The sequence below is a fragment of the Numenius arquata genome, chromosome 10 (assembly GCF_964106895.1).
Source record: "Numenius arquata chromosome 10, bNumArq3.hap1.1, whole genome shotgun sequence".
NCBI lineage: Eukaryota > Metazoa > Chordata > Aves > Charadriiformes > Scolopacidae > Numenius > Numenius arquata.
Window position 1 is genome coordinate 9,322,557 of NC_133585.1, and position 19,724 is coordinate 9,342,280.

Consider the following 19,724-nt stretch of genomic DNA (forward strand, 5'->3'; position numbering starts at 1 on the left):
GGTACATATGCACACACTGAAACACGGGCTACAGGCAGCCAGTTTGTAACTCTGAAAATAAGAATAGATCCAAGCAGGGAAAATTGATGCTGTATTTGCGGACAGTCAAGTGAATTTTATTAGGATTTGTGGGAGCAAGGAGAATTACATCACAAATCCCAATTAGACCTGAAGGCCTCTTCTGTGCTGTCTTAATGGAAGTTGCCTGTTTATACTGCAGAAGAAGAGTTAAAATAGATGCTGTGCTATGAACTGGTCCTGTGACATCTTCCTGATACAGTTCTCTCAGTTGCCTTCTTCAGAAACTGAAGCAATGCTACAATCGTACTGAGTGCATAGAAGCGTCGACATAAATAACACAGGCGTCCTATAAATAATTTTGGCAGTCTGAGGTGCTTCCAGGTGCAAATATTCCACAGAATTTAATATCCCTTTCACTTATTTACTTGGTTAAGTGTATGTAGTGACTTGACAGTAGTTTTTCAAGTTGTCAGCAGTTTTCAATTAGTGACAAGATGCACATGAGTTATTACAGCAGCCAGTATTTGGAAGCTGGGTGCCGTTTTTCCCTCACTTCCTCTAGCACTGGGGAGCAGTGTTGTCACATTCAGCGTGTCCTGTGCTGTGCAGGGATGATGCCATCCCACACAGCTTTTACCTCTAAGAGATCAATGTTGGGAAACAGATAGTTTCTTTCATATCACATGTGTTTCTCTTCTAGGCAACAGTTACCAAGGGCACGGCAATTTTGACTTCCCACACGGGAATCCCGGTGGCACGTCCATGAATGACTTCATGCATGGGCCACAGCTGTCACATCCCCCAGACATGCCGAGCAGCATGGCAGCTCTCGACAAGCCTCTCAGCCACCCCATGCAGGAATCTGTAAGTAATGGTGCTGTGGATGTAGGTTTTCCTTTGTGGGGGTAAGGAGCTCTCATCCAGCTAACGGACTTGCCTCGTGAACTGCTTTTACTTTTTGTGGATTCCTCACTTCGGAAGTTTGTGAAATAGAGTAGTCCTGAGAAGTGCCAAAAATGCCATTTTTAATTTCTGGCCTTTTCGAGTTTTTGGAGAAGCATTTCTGAGCTTTTTGAATTGTTGTTTAAGCTTGTTTATCTGAAAGAGACAACCTGGCTTGGTGCGCTTGTGTTAATCGTTGTGCTTTGCTCTGACACCTGAAGAAAACTAGACTTCATTCCCTAGGCCAGCAGGGTGTGTGAACACCCACCTTCAGCAGGCAGCTTGTTACAGCAAGACGTTGAGTGACTTCAAAGCAGGGACAGTATCTTCCTTGGCGTTGTCCCCGAGGGCAAAATCTGCATCAAAGCGTTTTGAGGGGGAATTCTACTCCAGTAGCATGAAAGGCACCTTTAAGCTGTTGGGAGCAGGACAAGCCTGAAGATTTCAAGGAGAGATGCTGCCACTGGTCTGCGGGTCTATCATTGTAAAAGACTAAGAGATGGAGGTTCCTCGGGTCTCAGATGGAGAGGCAGAACTGTGTGCTGCAAAAGCAGCTTGCTGAAAGCACTGAGTTTTATATACAGAATTTATATATCTCCAGAAAATGCAGTACTGCAGCAGCTCAGTGACAGAAAAGCAGCATTTAGCTCTTAGGCATGGCTAGTCATCTATTTTAACTCGGGGCGGGGGCAGGGAGCATGTGTACATCCTTTTATGTTCATTTAAGTTACAGGGCAGGGGCTTTATAGTGTGCTGTTACTGCACAGGAAGGATGTTTAACTTGACAAGTCATCTGTGCCGTGTCTTTAGTGAATACTAGAAAGTACAATTTCAGCATGTAATGAGGAAATGTGGTGGCAGATGCTCAGCCAAAGCCTACTCAGTGAACGTCTCCTCTAAGCTGGCAGTGGGCTTTCCAAGGAGGATGGTGAGAAATAGGAAGGGAGTGGAGACAGAGTTCTCAGTATAGCTTGGAGGGAGCCCAAGTAACAAGACTGTCTGCAAAGGAAGGGTCCAGAAACCGTAACGACTTTACCACTTTACAGGCTAATAAAGGACAGAACAAACATGCCGTAAACTTCGTTTTACGTTGGCAAACTCCACACCCCCAGCTTAAAGAGCATTCTGAATTATCTGCATCAGAACCAACCACACAGTATTAGAGTACAGTAGTGAGGGGAAATGCTACCAACCTGACCCACTCACAACTGCTTTCCTTTGAATGAAAGCCACAGGGAATTATTCTTTGCTATTACCTGACACCTACCTCTTGACTTTGTCAGTTAACTGCTATACCTTTGCTCTCGGAGTTGCCCCAGTGAAATTTCTGAAGTGGTAGGATATGAAGTGGTTGAATATAAAAGTGAAGAATTTGTGGCTTGCTGAAAATGGGACTGCTTACAGATGATAGCAAAGGTGAAAGTTGCTCAAGGCTGTGCATGCTCCAGAGCTGTAAGAGGGTATTTGGGGAAATGTTAATAGATTTTTGGTTCTGTGGGCCAGTGTGTAGTAAATCCGATACTTGCTTATGATAAGCTAGCAATTAAAGTAAACCTTCGCTCACTTCTCCCTCATCCTTCACGATAAACGAGCTGTAGTGTTTGGGAACGGGAAGCGGCGCTAAAGCAGGTTCCACCCAGTTGATGCCAATGGCTGATTTTCTCTAATGAGGATCAGTTTTCAGGTCTACTAGCACAAGGGAATTAGATTGATCTTGTCAATGTCATCATGTCATGCAGTCTAGGCCACATTTGAGGACTGCTAGTGCTCTCACACAGCTTTTTCAGTATTATAAAGTCTCTGCTTTCTTCTTTCTGTTTTTCTCCTTCTCTCTCAAAAATGAACTGTTTGTCGGTAGCAGACACTCAGGAAAGGCAGCCTTAAAATTACTGCTCTTAGAGAAATGTATGCAATTAACACATTCCTAAATTATATAGCTGAATGTCTTTGGACAGACATCTCTGTATGAAAATAACTATAAATTACATTGCGGAATTGAACTAAGGTTTTAAGATGTTGTCTGTGCTCTTGTCTGGCTTTGTCTTTCCTTCTTACACACTTAAGGTGTATTTTGTGCTCATTTACTATTCACTTTGACCGTTTCATGTTTATGAGGTGAGTCAGGATCAGATGTTAGGTCCTTTTAGACCCGAGGTCTGTCTCCAACTGGAGCTGAATGCTGCTGAGGGAGCTCCTAATTTTCCTATTATGAAGGTTTGTGTGTTGGCCCTTATTTAATGGAAGGCAGAGAAAGCTGATCCCTCCAGACATACTCCGTAGGTCACTCCAGGAAGTGCAGATGTGTTTGCCCAAGGTATGTCGGGCTGGGTAACCAGGGCTGGATCATCAGAACTACCTTCTCTCAACACTGCTGTTCTGCTCCTGTGGAAGCAGAAAAAATCAAGACCTGAAACATGGCTAGAAGTAATACCTCTTCCCAGTGCAAAGTGTTGTGAGAACTGTAGAACAGATGCTTCTATGCCAGTGCCAGACTGCTACAAAATAGCTGCCACAATCCCGTCATGTTTGTTTTCAGAAACTGTGAAGAAGTTTTAGACAAAGGTGAATTCTGAGTTAGCTGTGGCTTAGTGCTTGTTGCAGGCGGTGTGAGGAAGGAGTGGCACGTGACTGAGCAGTGGATGGTCACACCATAGTTTCATATACACGGTGAGGTGAGAGGAGCTGGTGCTGCTGTAAAAAGTCATCACTTTTATTTCCATTTTCACTTTTCCTCTCTCGCAGCAGCACAAATTTTATTGCAGCCATGAATGATCTGGATCCGGGTACTGTTGTGATTGGAAATTAATTCAGAGGGGAGAAAAAACAGAGTTTAGCTTTGATCCATGTCAGTTCCCCAGTTGAGTTCGCTGCATGTCTGCAAGCAGCCACCTGATGACAAAGGCATGGACAGGAAAAGTGGGCGAGAACAGCAGCAGGGCAGGATGGCATCTTTCAGTGGTTCTGCCAGCTAACCCAGCCAAAGAGTTGGTAAAACTATGACCCCAGTAATGGAGAGAGAGATGAACCATCGACTCAACCTGCTGATCTTTTTTCTCACTGGCAGTTTTCTCCCGAGATGAAAGGAGTGTTGTTCTGCAGCTGGCAGGGGCGGGTGCTCTACAGCGGTACATCTCCGCACTCCTAGAGGTCACTCTTGGGCTCGTAAAGAGTTGGATTCTTTTCTGCTATTGAGCTGGAGATGTAGCTGTGTGTGCTATAAGCTCTTCTTTTATAGATTGTAAATGTTTTAGGAGTGCCAAAGTTTACGCTTCTAAAAACAGCTCCGGAATTACCTTGCTATGTAACCAAAGGGAACTGCGTCAGACTCTGCGTTCATAAAATGATAGGAGTCTCAGACGGGAGCTGAACATACTCAAAGTGTACTGCTTAGAATGTTTTTTTGCACCACGGCAAACTTATCATTAGTGAGCTGAATGCAAATAGAAACATGTAGAAGTCCTGAGCATTTCACTTCCTCACAGGTAGGTTGGTGGAGTCTGTGGTGTAAGTCAGGTGGATTTTGAACCTGTGATGGCTGTCTAAGATTATGGTAGCCCTCTTACTTGCTATTCTGCAGTTATGTCAATGCCCAAGATACTGCCTTAGCAACTAAATATTTGTATAAATAAAATGCTTGCATATATAAACATAATGTAGAATTTCTAACCTGTTTGTTTGTTTTGAAATGTGTCTGAGAACGTATGAATGCCTCTTGGTTTAAATAATTATTGATATGAACATGCCAGTATGATTCTTGCTTTGTGCATTCAGGGATAAATTTAAGACACTAATCAAGATAATGCTGGTTTGGTTTGGTTTTTTCCTGGAAACTGCTTCCCCCCTTTAGCAACACTGTCTTAAATTGCTTTTTACTTTTTGTTATTATTAAGCTTTCTTAATGTCCACTATTTCTGTTGCACGTGTCCTCAGTGAATGAAGAAGGGGAAACGGTGCTATTTGGGTAGACATCTACTTTCACTTGGACTTCTGCAAAGTTTTTAGGCTGCAGATTCATTTACATTAAAGTGTGGTCTGTGGGCAGATTTTGTACAAGTTTACCCCTAAGGTAACAAAATAATGTTGCAGAATTTCTCAAGTAGTCAAACTGTGACCCTAATGGAGAGAAGAGTGTGTATCGGTACTTCTTAACAGTTACTTTAAACTCTCATGTGGGAGAGAGGCCCAAATGAGGTGTTGCAGATAGAATCCTGCTTATTTCCACCACCGAAGGACCCATGTGTAGCTGAGTTCGACTGTCCCAATGGATCAGTATTCAGGTTTCGGTTTTCATAAGAGTGGTGAAATGTATTTTTTTAAAACGCTTATTTCTGTATTTTTTTTTTTATTTTGTGGGAACATTTTAATTAATTTTTGTAATAACCTCCCTTTTGCTTTCCAAAACTGAAGACTAAGGTTAAAATAACCTTGCAGTTTACTATGATACGAAAGGGTCAATGCTGACATAGCATTTTGCTGGTTTCTGTTGGCTTGGCTGGATGAATTTCATGCTGTTGTTGTATGTATCTGTTCTTTTATTTCAGCTCCACTTTGTGGCAATATGTAGCATTCCTCAAAAATGTTTACATTTTTTGCTTCTCCATATACCCAATTGACACAAGACATCTGATTCTGAAGCCTTCAGACACTTCTTTCTCATGGCAGCAAGGTCAAGCCCCAAAGAATCCACTAGCATTAAATATGACACGCAGCAGAAGGAAGAATTGGGCTTGTGCATTTTTCTTGCTTCTCTGTCACGTGAGAAAGACTTTTCCCCCGTTATTCCCTGACAGGGTTTGGAAGATGCATGTGGTTTGGTAGTTTATTCCCCACAGAAAACAGAAAAAATACTAAGCTTTTGCTAGAGAACTTATCCACAGCATGAATACAAAATACAAGTGTGATCATTAGCTTAGTTTAAGGTAATATATTTTACTTTGCAGCCAGCAGGTATGTAGGCTCCTGCAGCAGCTCTGCTGGCGGGTGGGGAGCTCTCTAGCGCAGCTGGCTTGGGGTTTGGTCAGCCATCAGAACCCAGGAATATCAGCCAGGAAAATCTTCAGCCCTTAAAAGGGGTGTTGCATCCTGAAAAGAGAAGGAGGGGAGGAGTGGGGAAGGGCTGGTGTTCGCAAGATGTTTGTGACGAGCTGAAACACAAACAGGCGGCGGTGTGGGGAAGCCACCCAATAGGGGAGCTGAGCAGAAATGATGCATTTCCTCAGTTAAGCAGTTTCCTGGCGTAGGGATCGTTATTCAACAAATTCTCCATTCATTCACGGAATTTTTTAGGGCAAAAGCATCTGCCTTGCTGATGCTGAGCAGCACCTCCCTCCCTCCTCTTTGGGGTTCGCTATTTTGCATCTTCAAGCACAGTTTCCCACATGACAAAGAAGCAAACCAACAGCACAAATCCAAGGTGTTTATCTCCCCCTTGCAGATAACCTTCAAAAAGCTGAAACACTTCCTCCGACATTGGGATATGGAGTTTTCTTTTCCAATTGCGCTTTTTTGTTTCTTTTTTTTTTGGGGTGTTTTTTTTTTGTTGTTGTTGTGTATGTCTTTTCTTTGTTTCTTTTTTTTTTTTTTTTTAATTTATTTAAGTTATTTCTTTTTGTAACATGGCGGTTACAGAGTCAGGCACCGCGAGCACTGTACCTTGTGGCCTCACTTTCTTTTCCTGCTTTTTTCCTCCTCCGCAGATCCCTCATCCCGGCAGCACTGATCAGTCCCATACTTCCATGCAGCAAGGTTTGCACGTCCCTCACCCCAGCAGCCAGTCAGGGCAGCCATTACATCACAGCGGGCCTCCTACCCAGCAGTCCCGGCAGCCGCCCCCGGCCGCTTCTAGCAACCATCCACACAGTGACCTGACCTTTAATCCCTCCTCAGCCTTAGAGGGTCAGGCTGGTGGACAGGGAGCACCCGACATGCCGGAGCCCTCGCTGGATGTAAGTCTGTGTCATACTATCATCTGCCTGCCATAGCGTGTGCTTCGCATCGCGGCGGGAGGGCGGGGAGGGCCTGGGGACGGGGAGCTGCTTCCACAGCACATGCCATCCTTTCATGCTTTGGTACATGGGCGCAAGGGCTGCAGCCGAGGTGACAGGGGGCTCCCGGCCGGCCGGGAGAGCGGGTCTGGTCTGAGCAGCTGCATGGCGTGCGAGCCAGAGCCGCTTCCCAGCACCGAGGCAGGCATTTCTTCAGACGGCAGCTCAGGCACCAGGCTGGGAGCCATCTCCTCCCTTCCCCTTCGTCGCTGGACGGGGGCTCCCGTGTGCTCGTCTAGACCCCGAAGCCATCGCGGTGCCCGGATAAGAGGCAGGACGCAGCTGTGCGTGGTTCTGCCTGTGGCGGAGCTGCGCCAGGCGAGCTGTGCGCTGAGCCCTGCGGCGTGCCAGGGGGGATCTGTGCTGGCCCACCCTGTGGCACTGTCACTGCGCCCTGTGGCCAAAACCAGGCTGCGCCCATCCATCCATCCCCGCTCGTGCAGGTAGCTCGGCGGCACAAGTTCTTTCTCCCGGCACACCACAGAGGAAAATAAACATCAAGGACACCTTCTGCCTCCTTAGCCACTGTGGGAGGCAGCTCACAACTAAACAAAGATAAACCTAGTTTGAAGGCCAGAAGTAACCTCCCGACTCTTACTGTCCATGCACTGGAGCTGGAAGTGAAATAGCTGAGGGTTAACCACCTGCCTCCCACAACACAAATTCCTTAGCACTAGGACTGGATTTTCGTTTGAGTCGTGCGTTCCTGTCGTGTATCTTCTGTCTGTTCCAAAGTCTGCTGCTGCACGGTGTGATTTTCTTAGAGAAACGTTCACCTCTGTGCCTTGGATTTCTATCTGTATTTACGGTTGGTGTATACTTAATGTCTTCCCTGTCACACACGAGCACCGTGCCGGCAGGTGGCCTCGCAGAGGGGAGGGATGGATACTCCGGTTACAGGAACAGTGCTCAGTGGAGTAACTTCTCTCTGAACCAGACTGCTGCTGTTTCACGCAACACGGTCACGCACACGTCCTTTGGGAATGGCAGTTCACGTGGCAGTTAGAGTTCTGAACCCTTAAGGACCACATACGAGCAATATTAATAGTTGAAATAAAAAAGTAATTTTTTTTCTTCAAATACTTAAGCAACATGAAGTATGCTGTTACGGGTCAGGCACTCACTCACTCGATGAAAAGCAAAGTAGAAAAACCTGTACATTTATCACGGTACCATGGTTATCACTGATGGAGGCGTGCTGGATTCTTAACGGGAGGCTGAAATTATCTTAGCTAAATAAGAAGGCGAGTGCTGTGCAGTGCGGGAATATAGTTCTTTGAAATATCTATGAGCTCAAACATGATCAGATGGCTTATTCTAATGGGTTTAACTTTCAGTGGCTGTGTTGTGGAACCAGGCTGAATATAGTCTTATGCAGCAAACCAAACAGGGGACTGTACCATGGGCAACTTGGTGTGCTGCCTACTGACAGTCACGGTAACTCTTTAGGGCTTCAGTGTGATGCAGTCTAAGGTTTAACCTGGGTTAAGGGATATACTTTGTATAGATACAGATTGCAGGTGACCGACACTTGTACCTCAGACAGCAGAGGCACGAGACTCAGATGACTGGTGAGACCTCTCAAGAATTTGCTTCGGGAGCTCTGGGTGCATCTCTCCAACTTTTGCCCCTATTCCCGTAGCTTCTGCCCCCACCCCTGACAGCCCCCAGTGCTCCTCTGTCTCAGCTCTGCTCCAGCACAGCACCCTCAGAGCCCACCACGTCCTTTCTGAGGTCTCTGGTTTTCACACCGGCTGGGCAGGAGGAGGCTGGGCTGCCTGGGCCCCCGACCAAGGCAAGTTGAGGTCACCCTCAAAACTGAGAAGACTTCATCTTCAGAGATACTGAGCATATTGTTTAAAACTTTCACCTCTCTAAAAAAAATTTTTTTTTAAATCCCCTGTATACAAAAATGAGTCTCAGAGACATTATGTTAAATTTTTAAGAATTGAGTTGTAAAATTGTAGGACAAATTCAATTAGTTTCAACTTTCTACACGTTTGGTGGGGGCGCTGTTTTCTTTTGGGCTTCTGTACTACGTATTCATAAAAAATTGAGAGCAGGTGAAATACGTTTCAAAGCCTTATATCTTTAGCCTAATACTATGACAACAGCATTTTTACCATGAATAAAAGGAGGTGGTATTTTAAGAAAAGCATTCCTTCTGGGAGATCCTGTTTGTGTAAACTTGACATGGCATTTTTTTCAAAATGCTTAGAAAGTAATAAACTTCTTTCTGCATTTCATGTTTAGCTTATTGAAAAATATGTTCATCCATATAACATCAGAAGATGAAGCTGCATTTGCACAGGAGTAATAGAAGCATATAAATACAATATTTGCATGCTAAATGTGATGCAGTCAAGCTTTTAGTTTTATAGTATTTGAAAACAGAACAACTTAAAATGAAATTTCTCATACCTACTATTAAGTTTGTTAAAGCAGTCCATATTTTTCTGTCTTTGCTTTAACACGACACTGAATATAAAAGGGAGTTTATTACACGCTCTTCCCTGCTGTTTTGTATAAAAGACACTTTTACTTTTGACTAGGACATGGCGAGATGCAGAATAAAGCAGAAAACACTCTGGTACGCAACACAGGAGTTGCGATTTGCTTGTTATCTGTCAGATCAACAAGAATCTGAGTGATGGCTGGAAAAACAAAATTTTCTATTTGGCATACAGTATTAATAAAAATATAGATAAACCCCCCACAACTATTCCTTTTGATACTTTAAAACATTGTGGAGATCAGTGCATCCTCTGTTGGGTGGGGTATTATGCTCCAACCCTTTAAAATGTCTGGAATTGCCCGTAATGCTGCAGTTGAGTAGGTATTTCCAGCCACCATAAACTGTGTCACCGGCGTGGAAGGGGAAAGGACTCACCCACCTGCCTTGCCACTGCCCTCCCCACACTCCTCATCGGTTGTGGTTTTGCTATTATTATTTTTTTCCCCCGAGTTCTGGGCTAGTTTTAACCCTGGGCGAGTTCCCTGCTCCAGCTGACTGCCCCAGAGCTCACAGCAGCGCCCAGAGGCACTGGGGGTGGCTGAGGGGCGAGGAGAGGACAGGGCTGCCTCTTTCTGTAGGGATGGAGGCGTTGGGTGGCCACCACGCTGCCAGGCGCCAGCCAGATAGACCGGTCTGGGCTGACCTACCTTCAAGCTCAAACATCTGTTACTCAAACTGCACCTTTTATTCAGTGTTTTATATGAAACTAACAACATTTATGGAGAAGTTTTGTCAGCATCACTAGCCGGGAAATACACTTTGTTTATTGATGAAGTTTGTGATGGGGAGGTTGATTGAGAAACCCTAATTGAGATGGTGATGTAATTCACAGGTAAAAACTGAGTATTACAGACTCTCACAAACAGGCGGATACTGCATCCTCTTGGGGCGTTAGGTTTGTGTCTCTGCCTTCCGGTTTATTTGGATATATACCTATGAAAGGCAGTTTCCAGGAATGTGTGGTGTTTAATCCCTTTTTTTCTCAATGGTGTTTCTGTTATCTGTAATTTTCCTTTTATCTTTATATTTTATAGCTGCTTCCAGAACTCACAAATCCAGATGAGCTGCTTTCGTACCTGGATCCTCCTGATTTGCCAAGCAATAGCAATGATGACCTTCTGTCTCTCTTTGAGAACAACTGAAACCATGTGTATTCTCCCATCCCTTTCACTTGTTCACACGTGTGTGGCTGCACAGCGAGGAATCTTAACACTCCTTTTCCACAAGAGAAGAAAAAAAACCAAACCTCACAACTTGATCCAATGGTGCACTCCCTGCTTTCTTCATCTCAGAACTGCTTTTGTCAGCTTCAAAGACTGCGAAAGTGACGGGAGAAAAAAATACAAAAAAATAAACAAATGCAGTAATCTCTGAGTCTGCTGAGAAGCAGAGACAGTTGTGCAGCTATTGGAAACCCCATTTGTTGTTCATCCTCGAGAGAGAGAGTTCTGTGATAAACATAGTGTTGAAGTATCTTGGCAAAACCGAATCTTGGCAAGGGAAGAAAAGGCAACAAAATGGAACTGTCTTTAATTGACCCGTCTCAGAGTGTCCTTCCAACGCGTGTTCTTCCATTTATTTGAAACTGTATCTCCCTCCGCCCCACCTCCCCTCTGCCCCCCTCCAACCGCGGGTTTGCGTTGGAGCGATTGTCCTGGCCACACACAAAAAGAAACACAAAAACACGTACGAAGCTCAAAAAAAGCACAAATCCTACAGTCAAGTGGCAAAGATAGGGAAGACGTACAGGCCCGTCAGAGGGAGCCAGCAGTTTAGCCAGTGCGGCTTCGGGGTCCTGAGAATCTCCAGGCTGCAGCCGTGGGTGTCGGTATTTCTGCAAGCGCAGGAACCTTAACCACCTCTTTGCAGAGGATTCCTCTGGCCAAACACATAGATTGGAAACACCCGGGAAATTTTTTTTTAAAATATATGTTTGCAATGTTTAGGGATTTTTTTTTGTGGTTTTGGTTTTAAATCAGTACCATTTGTGGCTGCGTTAATATCCAGCTGTTGAGATTGCTGTAACAGATCTTTTTGCCATGTATGCCGTGCGGAATGGAAAAGAGGAGGAGGGGGATGCAAACCAAACTGTTCCCGATTGTTACCTACAGCCTTCGGTGCCCCGAGCGTTTGTGTCGCTGTCTGTACTGCACAATACATAGTAAGACAGGCTGGGCTGAAGGCAGCCAGGCAATCGTTGCAGGATGGAGGGAGAGTAACTTCACTATCTGCGTAATTATTTTTAATGATCGGCTTGAGAAGGGGCATTGACATTGGACAGACATCTTACAGCTTCATTTTTGTTTTGCTTTGCGTTCTGTTTTCCTGACTGTTACAGATAATTCAGCCTTTTTCTTTTCTCCTCCTTCAGTTTCTTTTTTTTTAAACTTTGGCTGCCGGGATGAGCTCTTTCTCCCGAAGGACCGGGCATGGGGAGAATAAGTAACTGTCGGTAGATTGTTACTGCCCTCGAGAGACCCTGCTGCCACCATCACTGTCTTGCCCCCGTGATCTGTGCTTCTCGTGTGGTTGCTGCTCCTGCATGAGCTTCCTATTGCTTCTGTGCCCATCTCTGTGCTCTTCGTCTCTCTCTCTTTCTCTCGTATAAGTGATGTACAGTAGCTGTGTAAGAAGTGCATGTGTGCCAACTCTGCCCTCCTGGTGCAACATTTCAGCTTTTGCCCACTGTACAGTTATTGGTTTCCTTTCTTTTTGTTCCTGAAGCAAATTTGACCCCGCTCCTTTTCCCCGTCCCGAATCCAATCAAACCCCCTTCGTTTGCTCGCCACGGTATGTTTCAGACTGAAGTGCCAGGCAAAATTTTGTTTGTTCCCGTCGGTTTGACTAGATCGCTTCCTAGCCCTCTGTGCTTAGTTTGCAGTGCTGTAAATGGCATGCTCTGTGCTTACGACTCTGGATTTGCTTTCCTCACCAAAGTCATATTTGTAAATTCTTTGCGGTTTTTGTTTTATTTTGCTCTTTTTGTTAACGTTTCCCACTACTGCTGTACATGCGTCATGATATATATATGCTAGTCAGCAGCACCTTGCTGTAGATATTAAAGGAAATGGCAGTTTAGTTCTTTTATTTTCCAGTAGGAGTATTGAATCTGTCAAACATATTATGTAGAGATGGTCCCACACTTATATTTTTCCTGTTTCAAGTTTTTTTAAGAAAGGCGCTGTTCATTATGCAAAATCAATTATTTTAAGAATTGCTATTGTAAATATCTTTGTGAATATTTTAGTATCGTCTTTGATAATATTCAACATTTTCATGATCTGGTTATACTTTTGCTGGTGTTTTTAAATACCTTGTCTGAAGAAAAATATGGGTCCTTTTTTAAAAAAGAAAATTGAGGGTTCTTTAACAGAATAAGGGAGTTGGTTGTTTTTTTTTCCTTTTTTCCCCCACATTTTCTTTTGATAAATTAACCCAAATTTTGTATCCATTTATGAGATGAATGAGTTGATACATCAGGCAGTACCTGGACAATCAGGGCCCAGCTCTGTCATGGAAACATAGTAGTAAGTGATCGCCTAGGGCAAAAAAAAAATAAAAAATCAACTAAGCGACCGATGTTCATTGACTGCGGGTGATTGTGGGCTGGTAAAGGCAGAGATTTTGTTTGTTTGCCCAAGTGAGCAGAACACCTGGGACCAGCTGTCGGAACAGGTAAAGATGCACTAAGGCAAGCAGCAAGTATGCAAGGTACCATATTTATATCACTGTTCTGGTGCTCCGGTCTCTAAAACTGGGGCACGGTAACGCTTAGGGATGTTGGTGGGTGGGGGAGGGAAACAGTATAGTATATTTTATTCTGCTTAGAAGTGTCTTTTTTCTTATGTAGGCTTGACAACCTGTAGAGGGTCTCTGCAGAGTATTAAAGATACCTTGGTGTAATAGGTGGTAACCTGGTTGTGGTGTGGTGCTGCTACCGCACGATTCCTGGGAAAGACCGTTCTTCAGTTCCCGATGTGTTTTGTAGCCATTTTACTGTAGTAGTTTCCCCCTGTATTTTTGCTGCATTGTTTATATAGGTATTGAAGTCATTTGCAGGGGTGGCTAATGATAAACTGATTTTATGCCCTAGAGTTTGGGTTTTTTGTTTGGGGGGGGGGAAGTTTCTTAAGCCATAGGTTTGGAATAAAGAAGATTTCTCACTATTAGTTGGAACGGGTTGCTCAGACTTTTTTAATTGATTCTATTTTAATGTTCCGCTCTCCATTGATTCCTGAGCAGCTAAATTAGTCACCTGAAATGATTTTTCTCTTAAACACAATATTAGTATTTTAAACCGGGTATGTTAAGGATTGACCTTTTGCTAACTGGTAGTATTTAAAATGTATCATTTAAAAGTACCTGTTGGAAAGCATAAAGGGAAAAAAAACCCCATAGATATTAGCAATATGTTTGGAGCAGTGTTTGCATCTGCTTTGTACAGTAATAGAGAATTAAAGTGGACGGTTGACATTTTTAAGCTTACAGAAACGTTTGGTTTCTAAGCAGAACTTAAGAGAAAATACGATTTTACCCATCACCCAAATGTTGGACACTTGAGACAGTTTTAAAACTTATCTGTCAGCTAAAATCAGGTACTGTATAGTGGAGTCAGTATGAAAAAGCTTCTAAATGAAAATTTAGTTATTTTTTTATCTGTTCACTGCCGTATTAAAGTTTAGAGAAAAAAACCTAGCAAATAGGGTAATCACAGTCATTTGTTTTAAAGCTTAATTATTATATGAAATTCCAGTAGTATTTTTATTCTTCTTTTTTTTTGTTTGTTTACTTTTTAATTGTTTCCCTATGGAAGTTCATCTGGGAAAGAACCCACAGAGATCTACAGTTCTGCTGCCAAGACATTATTATAGGACTGACAGATACACGCCAATGTCTGCAGCGGAGACTCAAGGGACAGCTGTACATATGTAAATGACAAATAGAGACATGTTAACAGAAACGCATTCATTTTCCTTGGAATGTGCATTGTTTTTATTTCGCAGGAAAAAAAAAAAGCTTGAAGCTCCATCTTATGTGGAAAATGAATCCTGTTTGTTAGCGTTTGTGGAGTCTCAGCATTTGTTTCACTTTCACTTCTGTAATATACTCTGATCCTTTGTTTTGTTTTGTTTTATCTACATGTAATATTTAGCTTACGTGTACTAGTCTATCACCTGTGTATTTTTAGGGTGCTACAGAAATAATGAAGAAAAAATAAGGGGATTCGAAAAAAAATTGTAACCAAATTCATACTTTGTACAATTTTTGATATCACGATCAGAGGGAGAATTAAAAAAAAAAAAAAGTACAATCTGAAGTAACATGCAAAAATGGCCATTGTCTTTGTTTGTACATTGTATGTACAGTACAATGCAATCATTTCATACTTTAAACTGGTCAGAAAAAATAATTGTGATTTTTAGTCTTGCAAAACTGTATGTAGTTAGATGATGTGACAACCTAATATTTATCTAATAAATATGTATTCAGATGAAACCTGTATATTAGGTGTTCATGTGGTTATTTTGTATTTAAAGATCAAATTATTTGACTATTGCTAGACATTTATATACTCTGTTGTAACACTGAAATATTCTCATTTGCTCATGTTAATTTTTTTTTCCTAAATAAATTTGCAAAATTAAGGTCTGGCTAATTGGCAGCTGCTTTGTAAATTTTTCGTTTCTTTTTGAAACACCCAGCCTCCCTCCTTGCCCTCCCTGGTTTGTGTTAGCGTGGAAGTCAGTTGCCCAGGGTTTACCTTTCCCAGGGAGCACGACTTGCGGCAGGAAGGGAAAGGCCTGAACCACCCTGGAAAGGGACACAGAATAAAAGGTTATGAACACAGATTTACTGGTAGACACGGAATCACATAGAAGAAGGTCCCGGACAAGCAAGGTATCGGTGACGTGCGGTTCAGTACACAGGTACTGCCTGTCACCTAAACAAGAAACAGTGACTTTGAAATGAAATCTTTGCATGATAGGAGTAACAGGAAGGAGGGCTCTGCTCTGGTGTTGATGTGTGTGTTCTGTAATACAGGATTATTGCCTAATCCAACACAGTTAAATTCTCATTAGTTTGATATTTTTCTTTCAATTGGAGACTGTCATTAACGTGAAATTAGTGACCTTGGAAGATGACTAAAATGAGGTGATTTTTTTTTTTTTAATGCATCCCCATCCTAAAGTTAAAGGACTTGGTTTCAAAATGCAGCCTTTGAGTTACGAAGTCTGCTTAGTTTCTCTGCCTGTGCCAGTGCAAGCAGGCCGGATGGTGACACCGGGAGTACACACAGCGCAGTATCGGCAACAGCCGTGGCAGGCACAGGCCCTGTCCCGGCCACAGGCGCCAGTCACTCTGCATCCGAGAGCTTGTTTTAAGAGAGAATTACTGAGTGTCTCTGTATTTATATATGGCATTTGTGGAAGTGTTTAGTCTAAAGACATCTTTCAAATGCATATACATAGGAACAACCTAACCAGAATATGAGTATCTGTACAAGTATGTAACTGAGATATAGCAATTACTCCACAGCTCCACAAGGACACGAGTCCTTATTGTTCACTGAGATAGACACGCACAAGTATATATACAGATATATTATAAAAATCTAGAACAGAGATTGATTTTTCTCAAAATTGGGAAAAAGCATTTGTTTCTGACTCTCAACTTCTGCCTTCCTTGCTGGCACTACCCATTACAATGGGCTTTTAGGATAACGTAATAAAACTGAGTTAAAGTGCACTTAGTAGTGAAATAGGAAAAATACTTATCCATTCCAGCCAATAATTAATGATTATTTTATTTTTGGTGTTCTGTTTTCCTGGAAGCTCCCAAGAAGTGTCAGCGAGACACTGTGCAAACCCGCTTCGGCGCTGTACAGATGGAGAAAAGTATGAAGAGCTCGAGATGTCCTTAAACGCTGTAGGTTTTTCGAGCTTACTGTGAAGCCTGAGGAAGCTAGGACGATTCTGAAAGTGGGGAGTCCCCCAGACGTCACCTGAGGACCCCGGGGTAGGTATGATGTCTGTATCCAGTTGACGGGGGAGTCTACCATTCCACGTCCTGGTGCGTCATGTCCTCCCAGGCAGCCACCGACAGGAGTATCTGCCTGTGACCTTGCAGTGTGACTATCAACTATCAAACAACTTCAGAACAGTCATTATTTCCCAACATTTCTTTCTTTCTTCTTCCTAATCAGCATGGATCTCTGAATCATGTCATTTTGGTTGTGTGCTTTGTATTCAGTTGCCATGTGCTTCATCATGCCTTTTACAGGAGCAAAGAGACTGACAAGGATTAGAAGCCTGGAGGAAGGACCTGTTTGTTTTCTGCTCGGACAGTGGGGATGGGACTCCTGTGTGTGAAGAGAGCTGCTTTCCTTTAAAGAAGTAAGCCAGACAGCATATAAAACAGTTGTACAGCTCTCACCTGGTATGCTATATATAGTACTTTCATTTGTTATCCTATTTTTACGCTTGTGTACCCAGGCTTTTACTTGTATGTATATTTAACCAGAACCCACTTTCCTCTTACCTTAATTCCAAGTCCGTACAAATCTTCCTGTATTGCAAACTTCCACTCATGAACGATTACCTTTCTGGTCAACATTTTGAATTATTACCACGTCACCTTATTACAGTTTTCCATTTTCTGTGTCACTGAAATCCTACTGACTCTCCGTAGGATATTGTTCCTAACGCCTGTCATTATTGTGCCAATGCACCGTTCACATTTGTTCTCTCCCAAAGGAGAATTTTTCTTGTATCAGACAGACTTCTGAAATCTTCTGCTGAGGTATCTCGTCTCCGTCAGTCTACAGAATTTTTCAGGGGAACGTAAAAATAGTCCACATGGAACCTAATCAATTACGCAATTTTATTTATAAAGCAAGCAGACAGGAATTACTCCTACAGGCGTTAGCAAACAGCTTGGTACAGATGGACTTACCGGTTTGTCTGCTACATAGCTGATCTGCATTTCCAGGAACTCCTTGCCTAAATCGTAATAATTGGTTTTCTGCTATTTAAGTCTATCCTTCTGTTAAAAACCTTCTCTTTTCTAAGTGTGTGGACTAGAAGAGATTAAGCTCTTACCGCTGTTCATTGAATATGTCTGTCTGGTTTGGCCAGTAGCTTTCCAGTTACTGAGCTCACTATGGTTTTTGATGGATCCAGTGACACACAGTAGAGTCAGCTTCTCTAGAATCACTAGTATCTGCCACTTGGAAATACACCGCATTCTCTATGCTTTTTGTTCTTTATTAGACATTCTACAGAGTTTTGGGATTACCAATCCTGGTTTTCCCTAGGTCAGAGTTTTGAACAATTACATTTTTAATGTAATCTTGCAATCCAGACTTTCCTCTTTGCCCATAGTTATTTCATGATGTTGGTTTTTGGGATTTTGTTGAACTATTCTGGAACATTTAGTTTCATTCGTCACCTTGTTCACATAGCAACACATCGATTATTGTGAACATGGAGACAGGTTGCTAATTTTAATAAATTTTAACTGGTCAAACACTAGAAAAAGCAAAATATTTTAAAAAATAATCACACTGTTGTTAGAGTTGTATTCTTTTTTTTTCCTTTGGTTCACAAAAACTATTGGAATACCCCACAGTTATTTAATGAAATGCTAGAGTTGAAGTCTTATTAGAATTTTAATGCATATTTAAATTGATTCAAATTTTCACCAACTGTTCTTATGTTTCAAATTTATAGTCAATGCTCATTTTTGCCTTGTTTGTTGCTTCTGTATTTCTCAGAATGTACATTTTTTACATTTTTAAGACATGCAAATTCAGTGAATTTTGGACATACCCACGTACCTGTCTGATTAGCTGTCCTAGTGACTGGTAAAAATAACCCGGTTCATAAAGTTATGCAGAGTATGTTTTTTCACATTAAATTCTATTTGGCAGTTTTCCTTTCTAAACTAGGAATGACTGTCCCTCTGGGAAGAAGCATTACTTTGATATTGCCACTACTAAAACTGATGGCAAAATGCACGGGAGCGACACTGAGGCAGAATCCAAAGTTGAGGAAACCTCGACTCCTCTGAACGCCAACAGACATTCGTACCCTGAGCGTGTAAGTATCTCACCAAACATTTCATTATCCAAAAAATGATGCTCTTCAATTGTAAATGTGACACACATTAATTTGCATCTGACAACTTGTTAGCTCAGTTGGTGGGACACTGTGTATTCAGATGATTGTCATGTGCAATTATGTCATGTAAGTATGTCATAAGGTTCCACGCTAGCTAGCGCAGTAACGCTGTTACGTGCTGGTGGTAAGCAATCCTTTCTGTAGTGAAACTGCAAAAAAGCAGAAAGGAACCAGAGGGGCTCTGGACTGTGAGACTGGTTCCAGCAGAATCATTCATTAGAAAAACTGGTGGCATTTTTTTAGTCTTGTTACATCTGTAGAAGCTTTTAATTTCTGGGTGATTCTTGTTCAAACTGATGCTATCTGACCATTTTTAGCTTCCAGCTGCCTTTGTGAAGTTGTACAACTGAAAAACATGTCTCAAAACTATGATTATTGTTCAAATTAGTTTAGTGCAGACAGGATAATTCATCTTTACAAAGTACAGAGGGAGGTGTTACTCAAAGAGTCATCGTTCCAATTTACACACAAGACAAATTCAAGGAAAACCCAAGGCTTTACCAGGCAGCCGAGTAAAGCAGAGCTCTTGAGAAACAGGGTGGAGAAGAAAGGTCATGAAGACATGGCAGTGTAAGGAAAATAACTGTGTAGAAAGCTGCTAAATACTGGGAAGGTGAAAAGATCAGAAAAGGGACAAAACTGGACCAAAGACCTATGAGAAAATAATTAAAAAACCCCAAGTACTCTAGCGGGGATGGAGAATGAAAAACATACAGTTAGGAGTCTGGGGTAGAGTCGGTGACGTGCTGCACGGGACCGTGGGTCCCACATGGCCCTGTGTCTCTGTCAACAACTCAACCATTTCCCATTTGAGTTGCAAGTAAAATTAACTTCCAAAATACACCTCCACCTAGAATATCGTATTACTACCCTGTCACTCTTAAAATGCTAAACATGTGATGTTCTTCCCTATTCTTTCACCTGGCTGCATTTTCTAGTGTTTTTGACCATGACTATAGGAAGTGCCAGTACTCCTCTGGTTTTGGTTTTATTGGTTATATATTTGTTGTATCACAGAAACAA

General features: G+C 42.4%; 1 protein-coding gene across 1 annotated transcript in view; it reads left to right on the plus strand.

The window, feature by feature from the left end:
* The window catches only part of ZMIZ1 (zinc finger MIZ-type containing 1), a 153,573-nt gene extending 142,385 nt beyond the window's left edge, over nt 1-11,188 (plus strand). The window contains exons 18-20 of the mRNA XM_074154954.1: nt 722-885; nt 6,660-6,908; nt 10,557-11,188. Of these exons, the coding sequence (XP_074011055.1) occupies nt 722-885; nt 6,660-6,908; nt 10,557-10,664 (521 nt within the window). The 3' untranslated portion in view covers nt 10,665-11,188. The remainder of the gene's footprint in view (nt 1-721; nt 886-6,659; nt 6,909-10,556) is intronic.
* The last annotated feature ends 8,536 nt before the right edge of the window (nt 11,189-19,724 follow it).